The sequence below is a fragment of the Orbicella faveolata genome, unplaced genomic scaffold (assembly GCF_042242905.1).
Source record: "Orbicella faveolata isolate gen_17 unplaced genomic scaffold, um_ofav_v1 contig_2, whole genome shotgun sequence".
NCBI classification, from domain to species: Eukaryota; Metazoa; Cnidaria; class Anthozoa; order Scleractinia; family Merulinidae; genus Orbicella; species Orbicella faveolata.
In genome coordinates this window covers 21227290-21244005 of record NW_028301547.1, presented here as the reverse complement: position 1 = coordinate 21244005, position 16716 = coordinate 21227290, and the positions used below count along the sequence as shown (strand labels likewise).

General features: G+C 38.4%; 2 protein-coding genes across 2 annotated transcripts; one reads left to right on the top strand and one right to left on the bottom strand.

Annotated features, from left to right (window-relative positions):
• Position 1: 1 nt before the first annotated feature.
• On the top strand, positions 2-5803 carry LOC110065951 (acid-sensing ion channel 2-like). Its single transcript, XM_089290247.1, has 6 exons — positions 2-1284; positions 3170-3317; positions 3788-3847; positions 4407-4557; positions 5009-5100; positions 5559-5803. The coding sequence occupies exons 1-6, from the start codon at positions 436-438 to the stop codon at positions 5705-5707; spliced, it is 1449 nt and encodes a 482-aa protein (XP_089146373.1). The 5' UTR covers positions 2-435; the 3' UTR covers positions 5708-5803.
• Positions 5804-6491: 688 nt separating this feature from the next.
• LOC110065959 (acid-sensing ion channel 1A-like) lies at positions 6492-15780 on the bottom strand. Its single transcript, XM_020773141.2, has 6 exons — positions 14765-15780; positions 13722-13869; positions 13149-13208; positions 12195-12345; positions 10429-10520; positions 6492-8131 (listed from the first exon to the last, which is right to left on the bottom strand). The coding sequence occupies exons 1-6, from the start codon at positions 15680-15682 to the stop codon at positions 7989-7991; spliced, it is 1512 nt and encodes a 503-aa protein (XP_020628800.2). The 5' UTR covers positions 15683-15780; the 3' UTR covers positions 6492-7988.
• Positions 15781-16716: the final 936 nt, after the last annotated feature.

Here is a 16716-nt window from a genome sequence, read left to right as displayed (position 1 = left end):
TACACATTGTAATTGATTTTCACAAACACTTGGAAATTTGTGCCCTAGAATAATGGAATGGTGCCAGCAAGCAACTGCATGATCTAAAGTAGGCCAGACGGTAGAAATGAATAAGAAACTTTAAGAAACTCACAGCAGGTAAAAAACAAGAAAGAGGATTGTTTTGGGTTCAGTTTCATGGCTTTTGAATTATTTATTATTTCCGCTGCGCTTTTATCATCATTACTTCGAAACCGAGAGACTCATCGTAACTAGAAACATCCAACTTCCCATGGAAAATAGTTGTTTTCATTGCTCCGCAAGGTGAACTTTGCAAACTGATATTTTTAGCCTTGAATTTGACCACTGAAGACTTGAACTTCCTGAAGACTGTAACTGAAGAACTGTAAAAACGCTCAATTTTGTAGTTGACAATCTGGCTACAGCCTTAACAACATGGTTATCCCGAAATGGCAATCATTTGTGGCTAATACAACTGTTCACGGCCTTCGCTATGTCTTTGAAAGTCCCTCAAGATTCCGTCGAATGCTTTGGTTACTGATGCTTATGGGTGCAACGGGAATTTACATTTATCTTGTCAAAGAAAGTGTCGATAAATACTTTTCAAACCCAGTGAGCGTCGAATTCTCAGAAGTTATTCCTGAGAAGGGAGAACTGACGTTCCCCGCTGTTACAATTTGTAACTTAAACCGATTCGTCAAAACGCAAATTAACATGCTTGAAAACGATGAGAATTTTCACAGAATGAGTTTAAATCTCTCAGCGTGTGAAGCGGTAAAAATGGTTAACAAAAACATGACCTGTGGCCAAGGTTTATTGTGTGCTTTTGAACAATTTGGTTCTTCAGTAACCGACAATTGCAACGACAGCACAAGACAGCGCGTTATCAGCGTTCTTAACAGCACAAAGGATCCAATTTTCAACCCGGAAGAATTTTTTGAAACTTACGGACACCAATTCCAAGAAATGTTTCTTTACTACTGTCGCTTCGCGACTTCTGAAAATTGCACACCGGACGATTTTTACCCTTCCCTTACAGAAAATGGCCGTTGTTTCACTTTCAATTCTGGGAAAAATGGAACAAAAATTCGTAGTACACGAAGAGCAGGATCTTCCGGCGGCCTTAGTATAATTGTGGACGTACAAGCGAATGAAAACACCATCAGTGAATTTTCTCGCGGGCTAAGGGTAATAGTGCATGATCAGGGAACTTTCATAAACTTGGAGAGTGGATTCAACGTGTTTCCTGGATCGCATACTTTGGCAAGAATAACAACGTCAAAGGTAGGTTTTGCATACGTCAAATTGTAAAAGTTATTATTCCATTGGTTACTCTTACTTTTTTTAATTTCCACGGGTCCGATAATTCGGCAAATTTTAAACGGAAATTTTAATCAAGGACCATTCAAGGCCAGACGTTTCGTGCTCTAATCTTGATTAACCACAGGGTTGTGCTAATCAGGATCAGAAATTTAATTAAAAGTAGGCCTTTTTTAAAGTTGAACCCTTACGCTGCAATGTGAGATGTAAATCGTACTGATCCATACATGGCAAACTTCGCAAATCGCTCAGTCCTTAAATATAAACTCATATATATATACATTTTTTTTTTTTTATGACCAGGTCAGTGTTGTCTGATCAACCGCTCTCTAAGGGAGCGCAGCTGCCACCGGGTGTTCGGTCCGGCTCGAAGCCGTAATGAACTTAATAAATTTTTCTTCATGATTTCATAGAATAAAAACAGCATAACTATAATTCGCTCCTTTCTACACAGAATGTCAACAATTTATATCATTGAAACTGCACTAAACTTGAGCTAGAAATCAATTTTTTTCTTAAAATTTGTCAAAAATCCATTTGGCCCTCATTAGTGTTAAAGGTTAATTAACTCGCTCCTAGAATCGGTTACCTGTCATTTTTCTGAGTTTTCAAGATGAGAAATCATTATTATTGGACTTGAGATTCAAGGATGTGTTTGGCAGCTTTGCTACGAGCATGCTTCAAGCTAAGCGTTGCTGCTCTGCACCAGAACTCAGTGGACGAAAATCATCGCCAGACTGGCCCGCTTAATTACCTCTTCAACATTTCGGGCTACATTTGCAAACACTATTCTATTATGTCATTTTGTGATATATGACGAAAACATTGCTTTTCAAAAATAATTTGGCATCTACTGAATCAAATTTAGTATACGACTCTTCCAAAGTAAGTAAAAATCAGACGATTTCCAAACAATCGACTTTTGAACTAGTCTTTAACTCAAATTTTCTAAGGACTGCTTTTTTTTTTGGTACCGAAAGTACTTACAATTAAAAAATCCTATGTACAAAATTAATGCTAATACAATACTCGATGGCACACTGTTTAAAGTTCTTTTTTTTTTCTTTTCACATTTTTAAACTGCCCACACTAAAAATAATTTTCAAGCACGCTACTAAAGTTAATACTAAAAAAAATACATAACGCACGCACACAGTACTAGCACAACAAAAATAACGCTCATTTCAGAGTTACATTATGTCGCTAAAGCTTTTAGGATGCACTACACAGAAAAAAAATATAGAAAAAGTACAAAAACTCGAAAAAGTAAAGAAATATTACACTTTCATTACTGGAACATGGGAAATAGGGTTGGCAATATACAAAGGTAAAATAGGAACAAAAACTTCACGCATCGTAAATGCAGAGAGTGGTTCACTAAGCTTCTAAGGCTTGCTGTGGTGAGTGCTAATGGCTTAGCTGGGTCCTAAAAATCTCTTGTTTTCATTTCACTACTAATTAATTGCTCTTAAAGAGATCCTCGTGATTTGACATGGTCGAAAGCTGTCGTAATGAGAATTAAGTAGACAGTGCAATGAAAATTTCCCGACTTGTCAACTTCAAATTAAACTTGTACTTAGTACGATTTCTTGATTTCTTGCATAAATAGAATTTTGTCTTAAAGTCATCTTTACATTTTTTTTTTTTTCTGGTTTTTCGAGCCAATTTTGACTTTTTAAGATCCAAAATGACAGTATGACGCCTTCCAGGCGTGATATGGTGTCATGATTAAAGTTTGATATAAGTCTGATTCCTATTAAGTTAATAGTTAAAAACAAAAACAGGCTCTTTGAAAATATAAATAAAACAGGCTTAAGTTTTTTTTTGTTTTTTTTTTTCTGTGTTGTAGTATGAACGCCTTCCATATCCATACAAGTCAAATTGTACGCAGAGAGCACTCCCTGGAATACCACGTTACGATAGAAACGGCTGCTTTACGCAGTGTCAAGCAAACAAAACCCTAGAGCTATGTGGGTGTAGAATGACCGGAGTACCTTGTAAGTATAATACGTCTGATCATGCAGCTAATCAAGTGGACTGAGGCAGAAATAAACAAGAAATATCGAGTTTGAAATTGGCGAAATGTTAAGAATATTTTAACAATAAACCCAGAGCTAAGATTTCGAAAATAATGTAATTTTCTGAGTTGAAAATTTGTAAATGCAATACGTACAATATCTATGTTTAATTTTAACTAAATGGTATAAAATTCCTCCCTTCTCTAAACGGCACCAGTACACCAGCTTACCCCCAAAACGACAAAAACAGCACTATCTGTATATTCGATGCTAACAACGTTTCTGCAAGGAGTTATGAGGGTCACATGGGGCTTTAAACTAAGAATGTTCATAAGAATACTTTCAGCCAAAACCGGCAGACAAATAAGAATATTCAGCCTGGCCAGAAACCCAATTTTTTTTAAAAGAAAAAAAGAGTGTACACGAATTATTTGTTCTTTTCTTTGCAGTGCCATCTAACTTACCTGTATGTACATTTCAACACGAATTCTGTAAGGAACAGAGTGAAGGTAAGTATTGCTGACAAAGTTGTCCTTGTTTCTCCCATCGAATCGAAAGGGGTTTTACCTGAGATCAGTTCTATAATACTTGAATTTTTTTTAAAAAGTAAATCCGTCCTGAACGGATTGAAAGGTTGATGTCTTCTCTTTCATTACAGAAAACCCAATAAATAGTTAGTGATCGTGATGAACAAGGGCAAACTTGAGAAACTTAGTAGAAATGATTTAAGTTGTGTTATGTGCGTGTACTTTTTCCTTATGGTTAGGGGTTAGGGCTAGTGCAGTCAAAATGCAAGAGCATTTAGATGAAATGGAGGCTAGCCGTTGTGGTCAATTTGTTGTAGTCGTTAAAAGGGCAGGGATCTTAGTTTTCCTGGGACTTTGTTTCAATTTTACAGAAGAGTTGTCACGCGAAAAAAACCTGTATTCCTTTTGCTTTCAAGTTCAAAAGTTATATCTTGTACATGTTACCAAGAAAGCTAACGTGCCATTAGATTTGACTTTCTCCTGGCAAAACCTAAAACCTTTTCGCATTGTGAAAAACACTGCCTCCGTAATTTCCTTTTAGCATGGCAGAACCCTTTTGAATGTTCTTGCGGAATTCCTTGCGAAGAGATCGAGTACATCGCTCAGGTGTCTTACTCTGAATTTCCGGATGACGGCGCAGCCAAGATCTTAAAACACAACCATGCTTATAACAAAAGTATGGAATACCAAAGGTAAAAGCATCTCTAATTCGCATTAAAGGGGCTAGCTTAAAAATGTCATTCATTCTTAGCTTCTATAGGTGGAAGTTCTCAACTAAGTGTGATAGATGCATGAGTGAACTTAACGTTGGCACAACTGTTGGACTACCTGTTCTCACCTGCCTGCTCGCTGACTGTCTGACTTGAATACTAACTGCTGACCGAACTAGGCGATTGTCTGACTGACTGACTGACTGACTATGTTATTATCTGAAGACAAACATTATTATCTGACAATAAAACCAGTTTCATAAACCTTCGCCACAGAGTCACCCATGCCATTGTGGATCAATCTTTTTTCGGGAATATTTCTAGTAGTTAGAATGAAATGTTTGAGATCTCGACGTATCTTAACCTTGACAAGACACTAAAACAGCGACATATACAAGCAAATACACCATGTTTGACGTACTGTATCTTTCAGGGGAAGCTTGGTATTCCTTCAAGTTGGCTTTCATCATTACGGATACACTTTTGTGACGGAAACACCAAGTTATAGAATGGGGAGTTTGTTAGGTAACAACTGAGCTGACCTTTTGCCGCCTCAAAACTGTTTCGCTTTTGGCAAAACTGAAACAAAATACTTTGAAAGGGAGGGGAACGACAGAAAAGTTCAGAAGGACTGGGTTCTAGTGATCTTAAGGTAGCCCGTTAAAGACCTGGTAAAAGAAAAAAAAAGAAATTTAAGATAATTTAAGTCACACCCACAGAACGACATTCCGGTAAATTATAAGTATTCTATTCAAAATTTCTCTAAACTTAAATGCATGGTGTAAACCTCTTTAATCGTTGTCATAAAGCCATGAAAGACGATGAACTACAGCAAAAACGCCTTAAATGATCGTGGGGTTAGAATGTTCTTACTTTGGTTCCTCTTTGTAATTTCTTGTACATTTTTCTGCCTGAATACTATTTATAATTAGCCATACTTAGGTCACTCCATAATTTGACAGTGGACATCCTCCCTGTTTCAGGTGATATTGGCGGAAATATGGGCCTTTTCTTGGGCTGCAGTCTGTTGACATTGTTCGAGTTCGTGGATTTACTTTGGAACGTCTTAGACTCCCGAACAAACAGATCTAAAAGTATCCCAGATGATCAGACGGACAATGGATCAGCATAAGACAACAAACATGCAAAAAAAGTATCAACAGCCCTTGGAATTTGTGGAAGATCAACATCCAAAAAAATCTCATTATCATCTAAATTCCCCCCCCTCCCCCCCCCCCCCCGCCAAGGAAAGTCTGAGAATAGATTAGTGGGCATTCTCAGTGCTTAGTCCGTATTTCTTCAAGACATAAGGAAAGTCTGGGAGTAGATCAGAGTGGACAGTCTCAGTATTTCTTGAAGATAACAGCTTTTCGACGATCTTTGTGAAGAACAATTGAGAATTAGATAGGTCTGGAACAAAGTACGACTCTGAAAATGGCGTTTGAGCTGGTCATGGCCAGTCTGAAAGAAAACTGATTCTCCATGCAGATCCATTAATTTCTGGAGGAGCGAGAAAAAGCCTGCGTGGATACTTTTTACAAGCTTTCTTCACAGAAGCCTTGAGACTTCATGGTTAGTGCGCTCGACCCCGGAGCGAGCGGTCTGGGTTCAAGCCCTGGCCGAGGACATTGTGTTGTGTTCTTGGCCAAGACACTTTTCTTTCACAGTGCCTTTCGCCACGCAACTGTGTAAATGGTTACTGGCAAATTTAATGCCAGGGGGTAACCCTGGATGAACTATCATCCCATCCAGGGGGGAGTAGAAATACTCCTGGTGGCTTCATGCTACTGAAGCCGGGATAAGCTCCGGCCTGATCAGCCACTTGGTTCGTATGCAGACTTTACCCCCTTATAGACAATATAAATATGACCGGGTACCGAGTTTTATATATAAAAAGAAAAACAAAGGCGTAAAATAATCTATTACTTATCTTGTTCAAAGCATGATACATGTGTCTTGAAAACAAGTTACATGTAATTCGTCGTTGTAATGTCCAATGGTATATAATAAAGCGTCCCACTCATGAATATACATTACTTAACTCACCTCATCATGATTCATGATGGCTTGCCTAGCATCTTCGTCCCTCAAAACAAAGATATCTTACAATTTGCACTGAGATAAAATTGAAACGTCCTTCGTGAATAATTCTTCACATTGAGTAGGTCGCCCTTGGCCCAATCATTAAATATCACGTAATCAGTATTCACAGCTTTACTCCCCGTAAGATTTTAAAAAGAAATAAGTGCTGTCGAAAATGAAGTAATCTTTGAGTTTGGGCTCGGTCTTTTGTGGTATTATAGCTAAGTAAACTTACTCAGCAACCACAACTGAACACAGTGCACGTATTTTCAGGTCATATTCTCTTGCTTATACCAAGAGGAGATGAAGGGTAAAATAGTTATTCTCCAATAGAGGTCTTATTCCTAAAGTAATCCATCTCAAGTTATTTTTGGATCACTCCCGGCGTTAGAAATCCTAGAACGGTCTAGAAACAGCTCAATTTGCAGGTAATTTATCCTCCACGAAAACATCTAAGCAACGCGCACGGTAAATTTATCAGCGGGAGGACTGGATACCATATCTAAAAATAACTTTAGAGGGATCAGCTTGAGAATAATATGCATACATGGGAAATCAGCTCCCTTACCCTTCATCCTCTCTTACTCCATTAACCAAACTTACAACTTACAGTGCTCATTTAAAGTTACTTTTACCATCATTATTATTTTTATAACACAGTCACTGACTGACAGTTACTGATTGACAGAGTAGCTAATCATAAAGTAAAAAGGAAACCAAACCCATTTACGATGAACACCAATATAACACTCCGGCTACATTAGGATAATTTAGACATGCAGAAAACAGTAGTCGCCAAAAAGCAGTTTCTAAATTGCACTCGTGTTCGTAAATTACCGTCGCGTTTTATGACAGCGTATACATTTTTTTTTAATGCATGGCCTTGGCTTCTTTGCTAGATCGATAAATTCTATTTGTTCCTGGCTTCCTGACATGAAGGGGAAGATCGGCAGAAATACCCGATAAATAACCGCATTGTTAAAGAAATCCTTAATACTCCTGCACAAACATTTTTTGAGCCAGAAAGCAGGGGAAGCCTAGCTTCATTTTGTGATCCATATAGTCCCCTGAATGGTGTTCTGAAAATCCAATCTCTTGTGAACATTTATGTCACTCGTCTATTCTGTTTCTGAGCTAAGAAAGCGCCCGTTTTTTTCCTGTTCAAGTTCTCTTACTCATTATCTAGTTTCCTTCACGTTTTTCGTTGGAATGGAGTCAAGTTCATCGCAGTCACACCCCTACACTCGTCTACATCTAGCAATTGTATGCAATACACCGTCACAGCATTTCCACCACCTAGAAAATTTGTCATGGTTCTTCAGGATTGATAGCTATGGGTTGCTGAGTTCAGGGTTTACGTTTTTAGAGCTTTTCCTTATCCTGGACATAACAGTGTCCACCAGAAACTGGATGAATTCGCAGAGCGTCAGTAAACTACATCCAAGAAGTAATCCCATGTTTCCACCAAGTTCTCCTAAACGATAACATTTAAACAAGGTTTTACATTTCGAAAGTACCACTATTACAATAATAATAATAATAACAACGAATATTTAAACAGGATGACTCATGTCAGTGTATTCAACACTGTTATCAGAGGGCCTGTAAAATAAACTATAGTGAAAATAAGGTAAAAAAAAAAGGTAATAGAAATCTTGAAGTTATGGATCTCAATTCGATCGACAAATTCGGCTAACACGTGACATTGAATTGGGTGTTTACATTGCGTGAAAAGGAGGCTCCCTTAACATTTTCTTTATTATTACAGCCGCATGTATTTGTTGAGTTAATCACGTGCGTTGCTGTAGTTGTTTATTCAATAAAGAATAGAAATGGTCAAAATCTCGAGAAATTTTCCAAAATTTGGGTCAACGAACATGGTCTTCGTGGCTCGAGCAAGGCGGAAAAAAGAATGCTGGAGAGAAAAGCTATAAGTTCTTTCGGGAAGGGTATGTTGACGATGTTTACACGTGTCAGTAGTTGGAGGATTTCCATATCAAGGCACGTTGCTAAAGGTCTCTAAGAAAAATTGAAGAGCATCATTTTAGCCGTAATCTTCAGGGAGAGCGATGGCAGGGCAGAAGTTTTTAATTAATTAAGCACGCTCTTCGTGTAAGGGAGGAAGCGGTGGACACTGCAATCATGTATTTGCATTATTGCTCCAGTTGAATGATTATTCATGTCTTAATATCAAAGATATCCCGAGTGATGCAATCTTTACATGACTACCCTAGTCTTGGTATATTTCGAGAGCAGTTTCTCTGTGTTAATAACACTTGATTTTCTCATTGTAGTATCCCAGTAAATCTGCATTTTTCTATCTAGATTAGGCAACAGAAATTGTAATGATATTCAGGAATTCACCATGACTGTTAAATAACTGTGAAAAGTGTAATAAATTTTCCCTCTTTCTTTAGGTTGTACATTCGGAAAGAAGGTAGGATACAGAAAAATTATGTAACCAGGGAATTCTAAGATATTCATCTAATTAACTACAGATTTCATCCTCAAGATGTTTGTGCCTTTCGAGAAATAATTTCCTCGCCAGCCTTAGTCGAGACCAACGTGACACATTGTCCTTCAGATGCTGCCGAATCCGTTTCTTCATTTTCTTTTCTGCTTTGATTCATCTTTAATTTTCTGAAGCGTACCTCTTCACCGCTTGGACCTTCTCCTGCTTATCTTTATCCCACGAAAAAAAAAAGGAACTGCATCGGCCTTCAATCGATTTTTACTAGAGTAAGGATTAATACAATTTTCCGATGTAAAGTGTTCGCCGCAGTGCTGACGTTTAAATATCGTGGATCTTTTCATTTTCACGATCCAAACAGAGAGGAGAAACGGCAGATCTTTTCAGTTAGCGGAGCTGTTCTGACAGTCTCCGGTGCAACAAAACCGCGGAATCGTGGCTTATTTTTCTGTAAATGTCAATACGTACGCACTTGTTTTGGTTGTCGTTGTACCCAATTCAAGTCACGTAACACCCGCACGTGAGTTAGCCGAATCCGTCTATTGGGCAGTTCATTAAAAATCTTGGCTCCTTGATAGTGAAAGCTTTTCTTCCCAAATTCAAGGCGAACTTTGGGTAGTTTCACTGATAAACCATTGTTCCTTGTGTTCTTAGGGTGAAGTGATCTTAAAGGGGATGCAAACACAATTTGAAGACAGTCCAAGGCAAACTGACTGCTTTTGCGCTTAGTTAAGTTCTCTGCTGATGGTAGTTTTAGATTGCTGTTACCAATAATTTTCAAACTTCGTTGTTCAATGTTCTTTATCAGAAGGATATTAGAGAAGGGGTTCGAGATACGAACCACTCAAGGCAGTCCCCTGTACCTCCCTGGGGGAATGGGGGAATCCTCTCCGGAAAATGTTTAAAATTGAGGTCCTCGGAAATAGGATTTCTGGTATTCTGAGGCTAAGTCAGCGAGTTACAATGTCTCATTCTTTTTGATTTAGGGGATTCGACCCTCGAACCTCCCTAGATCCGCCCCAGAAGTCCAGTACCTTTACTACTAGAACGCGGCATACATCTGGTACTTTTGTGACAGTCTTCGTAAAGTCTACAGTAACCAAGCTTTAGGGGGGCAAAGGGTAGAAAAGACGCGACCGAAGCTAGACTGAAGGCAAACCGAAGAACCCCTTTCCACCTTATGTTCTTTCGACCTGAGAGCTCGTTTGCAGGTTGAAATTCTTCTCTACTACCCGCAGTTCTATTTTAAACACACAGAGACCGCTGACTGAATGCCTCAGCAGAGCAAGGCTCATACTTACCGAACAGACTCTCCGTTCCATAACTTGGGACATCTTCGCGCATTTCGTAGGCCAAGTGTTGAAAACCGACTTGAAGAAAAACATAGTTCTCTCTGAACAAACGTTGAAGTGTCGGGATGAGCAAAATAGGAAAAAGAGAAAGTAACAAGAAAATTTAGAATTATTTAAACAACTGTACATGAGCGTAATCAAGAGGCGACGAGCTCAGACGTCTGAAAAGCACTAGAGAAACCGGATGAAAACTGCATGGAACCTTCCAGGACAAAATGCTGTCCAGCGTTATATTGATACTGGGCAATCAATCAACCAATCAATCAATCAATCAATCAATCAATCAATCAATTAATCAACCAATCAACCAACCAATCAACCAATCAATCAATCAATCGATCAATCAATCGACTTATTAAAATCAAAACGTTGGACTAGGTTGCACTCCATATTCGAGCCAGAGGCCCAGAAATAAAACGCTTGACTATAAGTCTTAAAATTAAACAAAAAAAATCCACAGATCGGTTGTAGTAGCGTTAGACTGATATTTAATTGCATTTAAAAGCGACAACTGCTTCTTCGATTTAGCAGGGGCATATTATGATTATAACGAGCTCGAAGCTGGCACATTACTCCTTATTAACCGAGTGCGAGGACCGCACTTACAGAACATCGCCGGGGTTCTTCTTGTAAAAATCGAACAACGCGGAGTCTCGGTCCCGAACGGTTAGCGATGTTTAAGAAGAACTGAGTTTATTGTAATGCCATCGTTTACCTTGTGCCTTCCGTGTTTTGAAAGACAGCGTGGCATTTAATTATAACATCGCTCATAATACCTGCGGACGGCCCCTGCAGACATTACGAAAAAATCTTGGTCCGACTATCACCCAGTTACAAGTCACGTAATAAATTAGTACTCGGCTGTAATCACATAAGATGGTTCAACCAACCTTTGAGCTCACAAGCGTAATTATTATTTCTACAACACAAACCTTGTTTGAGGTAATTCGTATTGCAGAAATAATAATAATAATCATAATCATAATAATAATAATAATGATAACAATACTACTACTACTACTACTACTACTACTACTACTACTACTACTACTACTACTACTACTACTACTACTACTACTACTACTACTACTACTACTACTACTAATAATGACTGCCGTTTAAACGCTAACCAGGCGTGTGTGCGCTAATTTTAGAAAGTGCATAATGGCGTAAACTTGTGAATTAGAGTTTTAGGATCTTTTTAATGTTTTTATTTTCATCAAAACTTTAGTATATGAATAGTGTTTTTTCTCTTATTATCATCATCATCATCATCATCATATTATGATAATAATGAAAGTCTGCCGTTTAAACGCTAACCGGGCGTGTATCCTCTAGTTTTAGAAAGTCGATGATGGCATGAGCTTGTGAATTAGTATTTTAGGATCTCATGATATTTTTATTTTCTTCAAAATTTTAGTCTGCGATAGTGGAATGTGTGAAGATTTGTAAATTGGTTTTCTGAGGAGATTTTATAAAAATAATAATGATGATGATGATGATGATGATGATGATGATGATAGTAACAAGCGAGGGGAACATGTAGCCTGCATGCGAGCAGGCTAGCGGACATACATGTATGGAGGTATATAACATGCACTACTCTTTTTTCTGTTCACCTTGGGCAGCTTTCGTTTATCCTTCCCGTTATATGTAGGTTTGAAGCAAGGCGGCCAACATTATTTCCTATTTTTTGTTTTCTGGAAGTAACTTACTTCATATAACTGGAGCTTTCCCCTCTTCCGTAGAATTTATGTAAAACTTGGATGATCGAGTTATCCGGGAATTTGGAATAAGAAGCACTTGCTTCATACTCCAGTTCTGAGCATGCGTTGTTGCAGGAACATTCCGGGATGCTCACTTCTCCTGAAATTTATGAAAACAAATTAGTTATGAGGTCGAGTAGTTTTGATCCAGACCCTGTAAGCTCTTGTGGGACAATAATCAACTACATGACGCTAGAAATGGATACAATACGGTAGAACATTTTCACGAAGAAAAAAGCTGATTTGTCTTGCCAAGGGTGTGGTCACTTACGACATCAAGAAGTTAAATTTGTAAGGAGTAATATAATGTGTGGGGTTTTTTTAACTTTTATGGTCATTTAAGTGAGGACAGCACAGTAAAATTCGCCTGCATAATAATAAACGTTTGTATCGCCACGTCTTACCTGATCGTCTCAACAGATCGATAGCAATGTGAATGCATCTTTTTACAACGAGCCGAGGTTAAATGCTCATGTTGGGGCTCATCAGAAGACGTACGAATCTTAATCATCAGTTAATATTTGGGTGATTTCTTGATTATCAGTGAACATTTCCATCCATTTTAAGCTATCAATAAATTTTGAAGATTGGATCTCGGCTATCAGTTGGAAAAAGCGTCATTCTTCTGCTCACTATAAACATTTGACAAATTCTCAGCGATCAGTGAAACTACATCCATACCTCTCTGATTATAAGAAGATTCGAGGTCATATATTCCTACAAAACCCTTTCTCAGAAATTATCATTTTTTGAACAGTTTAACTGCATTCCGGGGTATATCGACACAGAACGTTCATTTGGAAAAACTAATAGATGAGGTTCAAAATTAAAAATGGAAAATGGCTTAATAATAAAGTGCTAATTGTTCTATGAACATTGAAATCATTAAGTTCATGCTCTTACCTTGAGAATTTACAACACATTGCATGTCTTGGAAAGAGCACAGAGGTTTCAACTTTGGTTCTAAGAAACAAAACAAACAGAAATTTACAAACAAGAAAAGCTTAAATTGTTTTGCATTGTTTTTAATGCAGTCTGAAACTGCTTATGTGTCATATTTCAGAAAGCTTGAGATCTGAACAATTACAAAAACTATACATATTTATTTGAGAAAGTAACAATTAAATTCTTGTCAGGTTGCTTAATATAACATAAACTGCTGTTTTGATTTTTGACTGGATTAAAATTGAAAAATGTTTTTTGAGTGGCTAAATCGCTTTATTAAAAATGGTGGTCTTTGTGTTGTGTTCTTGGGCAAGACACTTTACTCTCACACTGCCTCTCTTAATCCTCAAGCAGATGTATAAATTCTGGGAGTAACCCTGCGATTAAACTAGCATCCCATCCAGGGGGGAGTAGAAATACTCCTAACCGCTTCATGCTACAGAAACCGAGATAAGCTCCAGGTTGATGGCCACTTGGTTCGTATGCAGACTAGGCCCTTTATACTAAAAAAGGACACAATTAAGATCTTACCTGGCATTCCAAGACGACGGCAGCCACATTTTTCTAGGGTCTTATTTGCGACACATTGGTAAAGGCAGCCGTCCTTGGTGTACGACCCAATTCCTGGCAGTTTATCCTGTTGGCATTTTGTTTTATATGGCGCTTGAAGTCTTTTGTGCTCGATTTGAAAAGAATTAGAAGAGGAATACCTGAAGAATGTCTAAGGTATTCAGTTTGGGGTTGTTTGCGCCCTTAACGCAATTCATAGGTGCAGAAATATTACAATCTTTAGCAATTCGATTGGATTGAAAAGAAGCCAGTTTGTATCGTGATTCGAAAATTGCAATTTGGGGTTTCCTAATTATGAATTTTGCTTTCTGAACACAAATTGGCAATCTAACAAATCAAAATAAAGAATTCAAATGCAAACAAACAAACAAGCAAACCAAGGAGGTCTACGCAGACAGCCAAGTGGTTGCAAACTGGAATAAGGTACTTTCACGACGAAAACAATACTACGGCAGAACATCAAGCATTACCAGAAGAAATGTTAACCAAAAAATAGGTTTCATTTATTCAGTTCCTGTTGACGTTATATCTAAATGACAGATTTCCCTACCCTTTCACATATCTGAAGGCTGAAAAAGGTTTCCCTTTCGGGCGGAGCCTCCCGCGTATAAGCCGTTATAGGGAGTATCCCCTTGGGCTTATACCTCATAGGCACATGAGATTGAATGATCTATTGAATGTGTGATATTATACCGGGGGGTACTCCCAGAAAAATTGTGTGGAGGTGTGTGGTCCGCCACCCAAAACCCTTACCCTATTTATGACAAAAATCTGCGATCCTCCCTACCCTATATATGACCTGAAAAAGTGAGCTTCCTCTAAAAAACATACCCAGTTCAAGACTAGGGTGCAAAAGCCATACCCTATTTATGACCAAAATAGCCAAAATCGATACCCTGCATTTCTGACCAAAACGGCTGAAAACCGTACACTTTCGGTCCGTACATACCTATATAGCCCATATAAGGGGGTCTCCCGCCAAGGGTATTATACCAGTAACTAACCTTTCTCAACTTGAGTGCGACTGACGCGTGCGTGCCGGGAAGGATGTTAAATCCAGAATGTCGGTTGACAAATGTATTTTGATCGTGCACAATCACTTTTAATCCTGTTGAAAACTCACTTAATGTGCTCTCATTCAGTTGAACATCGAGTACAATATTTAGCCCAAGGTCAGGGCCTTCTAATATAGCATGAAGCACGGAGTTATTTTGACCAGAGTTGAAGGTGTGACACAAGCCATACTGCGTTAAGATTGGAACGAAATCTTTATCCGAACAGGTGTCCTCTTTCATGAAACGGCAGTAGAGAACAAACATACTCGCCATGTCATGGCCATACTGAGAAAGAAATTCTTCCTCGTTAAACAGACGATCTGATGAGTGGTTGAGTGCCTTGATTATGTTTTGTCGCATTGTCTCATTGCAGCCGTTAACCAGGACTGTCCCATACCACACATATGCACACAATAACGCTTGGCCACACGTAAGATTTCCACGAACTTGACGTATCTCGCTGCATCCACTTATGTTCAATCCCATTTTTGCAAAGTTTTTATCCTCATCTGCCACATCTATCTTGGATTTCATAAACTTGTTTAAATTGCAGATTGTCACAGCGGGGAATTTCAAGCCATCTGCCGGCGTTGTTTGGGATACTACTGTCTTCATTGGCTTCGACTTGAATTTGCGTACGCTGACAGACAGAAGATACAAAAATGCGGCAGAGGAACTCCATAGGAGTAAAAGCCAAATGACCCGTTTAGCTATTGAATAGCTCTTCTCGAAGACGTGTCTAAGCCCGTGAAGAGTTGTACTGCAGGCAAACACTTGCCATCTGGAATAAAGGCTTATGTTTTGGATTTGTTCCATTTTTACTTTGAAGGAATTGGTAGAAAACTGCTCCGTCACTTGCGTTGTCATTGTAACTCAGGGCACGTCACTAAATTGCTCGCTTTTCAATGTTTGGTTTCCAGTAAATTGCTTAAAACTAAAGTAGAAGATGGCTCCGTTGATGTATGGAAATAAAAATTGATACCTAAAAGGGGAAATTCAATAGAATTATTTTATGCCTCAATCAATAACATTTTTTGCATGGAATTCGAGATAATTCGATCCAAAACAACAAAGGCAAGCCTCGATTTTCAAGTTGGTCAATTGCAGTATATCCCGCATTCTCAGTTTCTTTTCTCACCATATGCCATGTTCGCATCACTTCATATAATGTATGGATCTTTACTCTTTTTCATTTGTCGAGTATTCTTCTTCAAACTACCATTATTACGTTTCCTAAGTTAGACTCCTGATTTTACGTCTCCCGTGAATCACGCTAAATTGAAGTACACCAGATGGGACTTTGCTGTAGGAAAAATTTCATGTGCGTGTGAAAACGAATCTGCACAATGCCAGTTCGGTACGTATGACTCAAAGTCCCTGTGGCACTGATTTTTGGGCGGGATTGTATCTTGTGATGAAAATGATATCAGGGTTCTGCTAACTGTACTGTTATCACCTCGCTACTTCAATAATTGTTCTATTCATCGTTTCCCCGATTTTTTCTTTTAAATATACCTTTGCAAACTAAGTGTTGTCTTACAACGCAATTCTAAACTGGCCGATGTACATTAGGCGTTTTTTATTATTATTTTTGTTATTTTTAACTTTATGTGTACCTACCTTACAATTAGACACTCCTTGATGGCCCTACACAGCTTGCAAGTCAAATCACAGAAGATTACCTTTGGCTTTATATCGAAAGTGAAGATATCAGAATAAGGTATTTCTGCAAATTCACTGGAAATGATGATACACACAATGTAAATTTCTTCTGGCGTCGGCGAAAGGGAGTTATCCGCTCTGCGCTCCAAGCACGCGATGATTTATTTACACCACCACACGTTGCTATTCTTTTGTTACTTCACATAAAGATGGAACGGTTCCGTAGAGAGCAGCTGGGC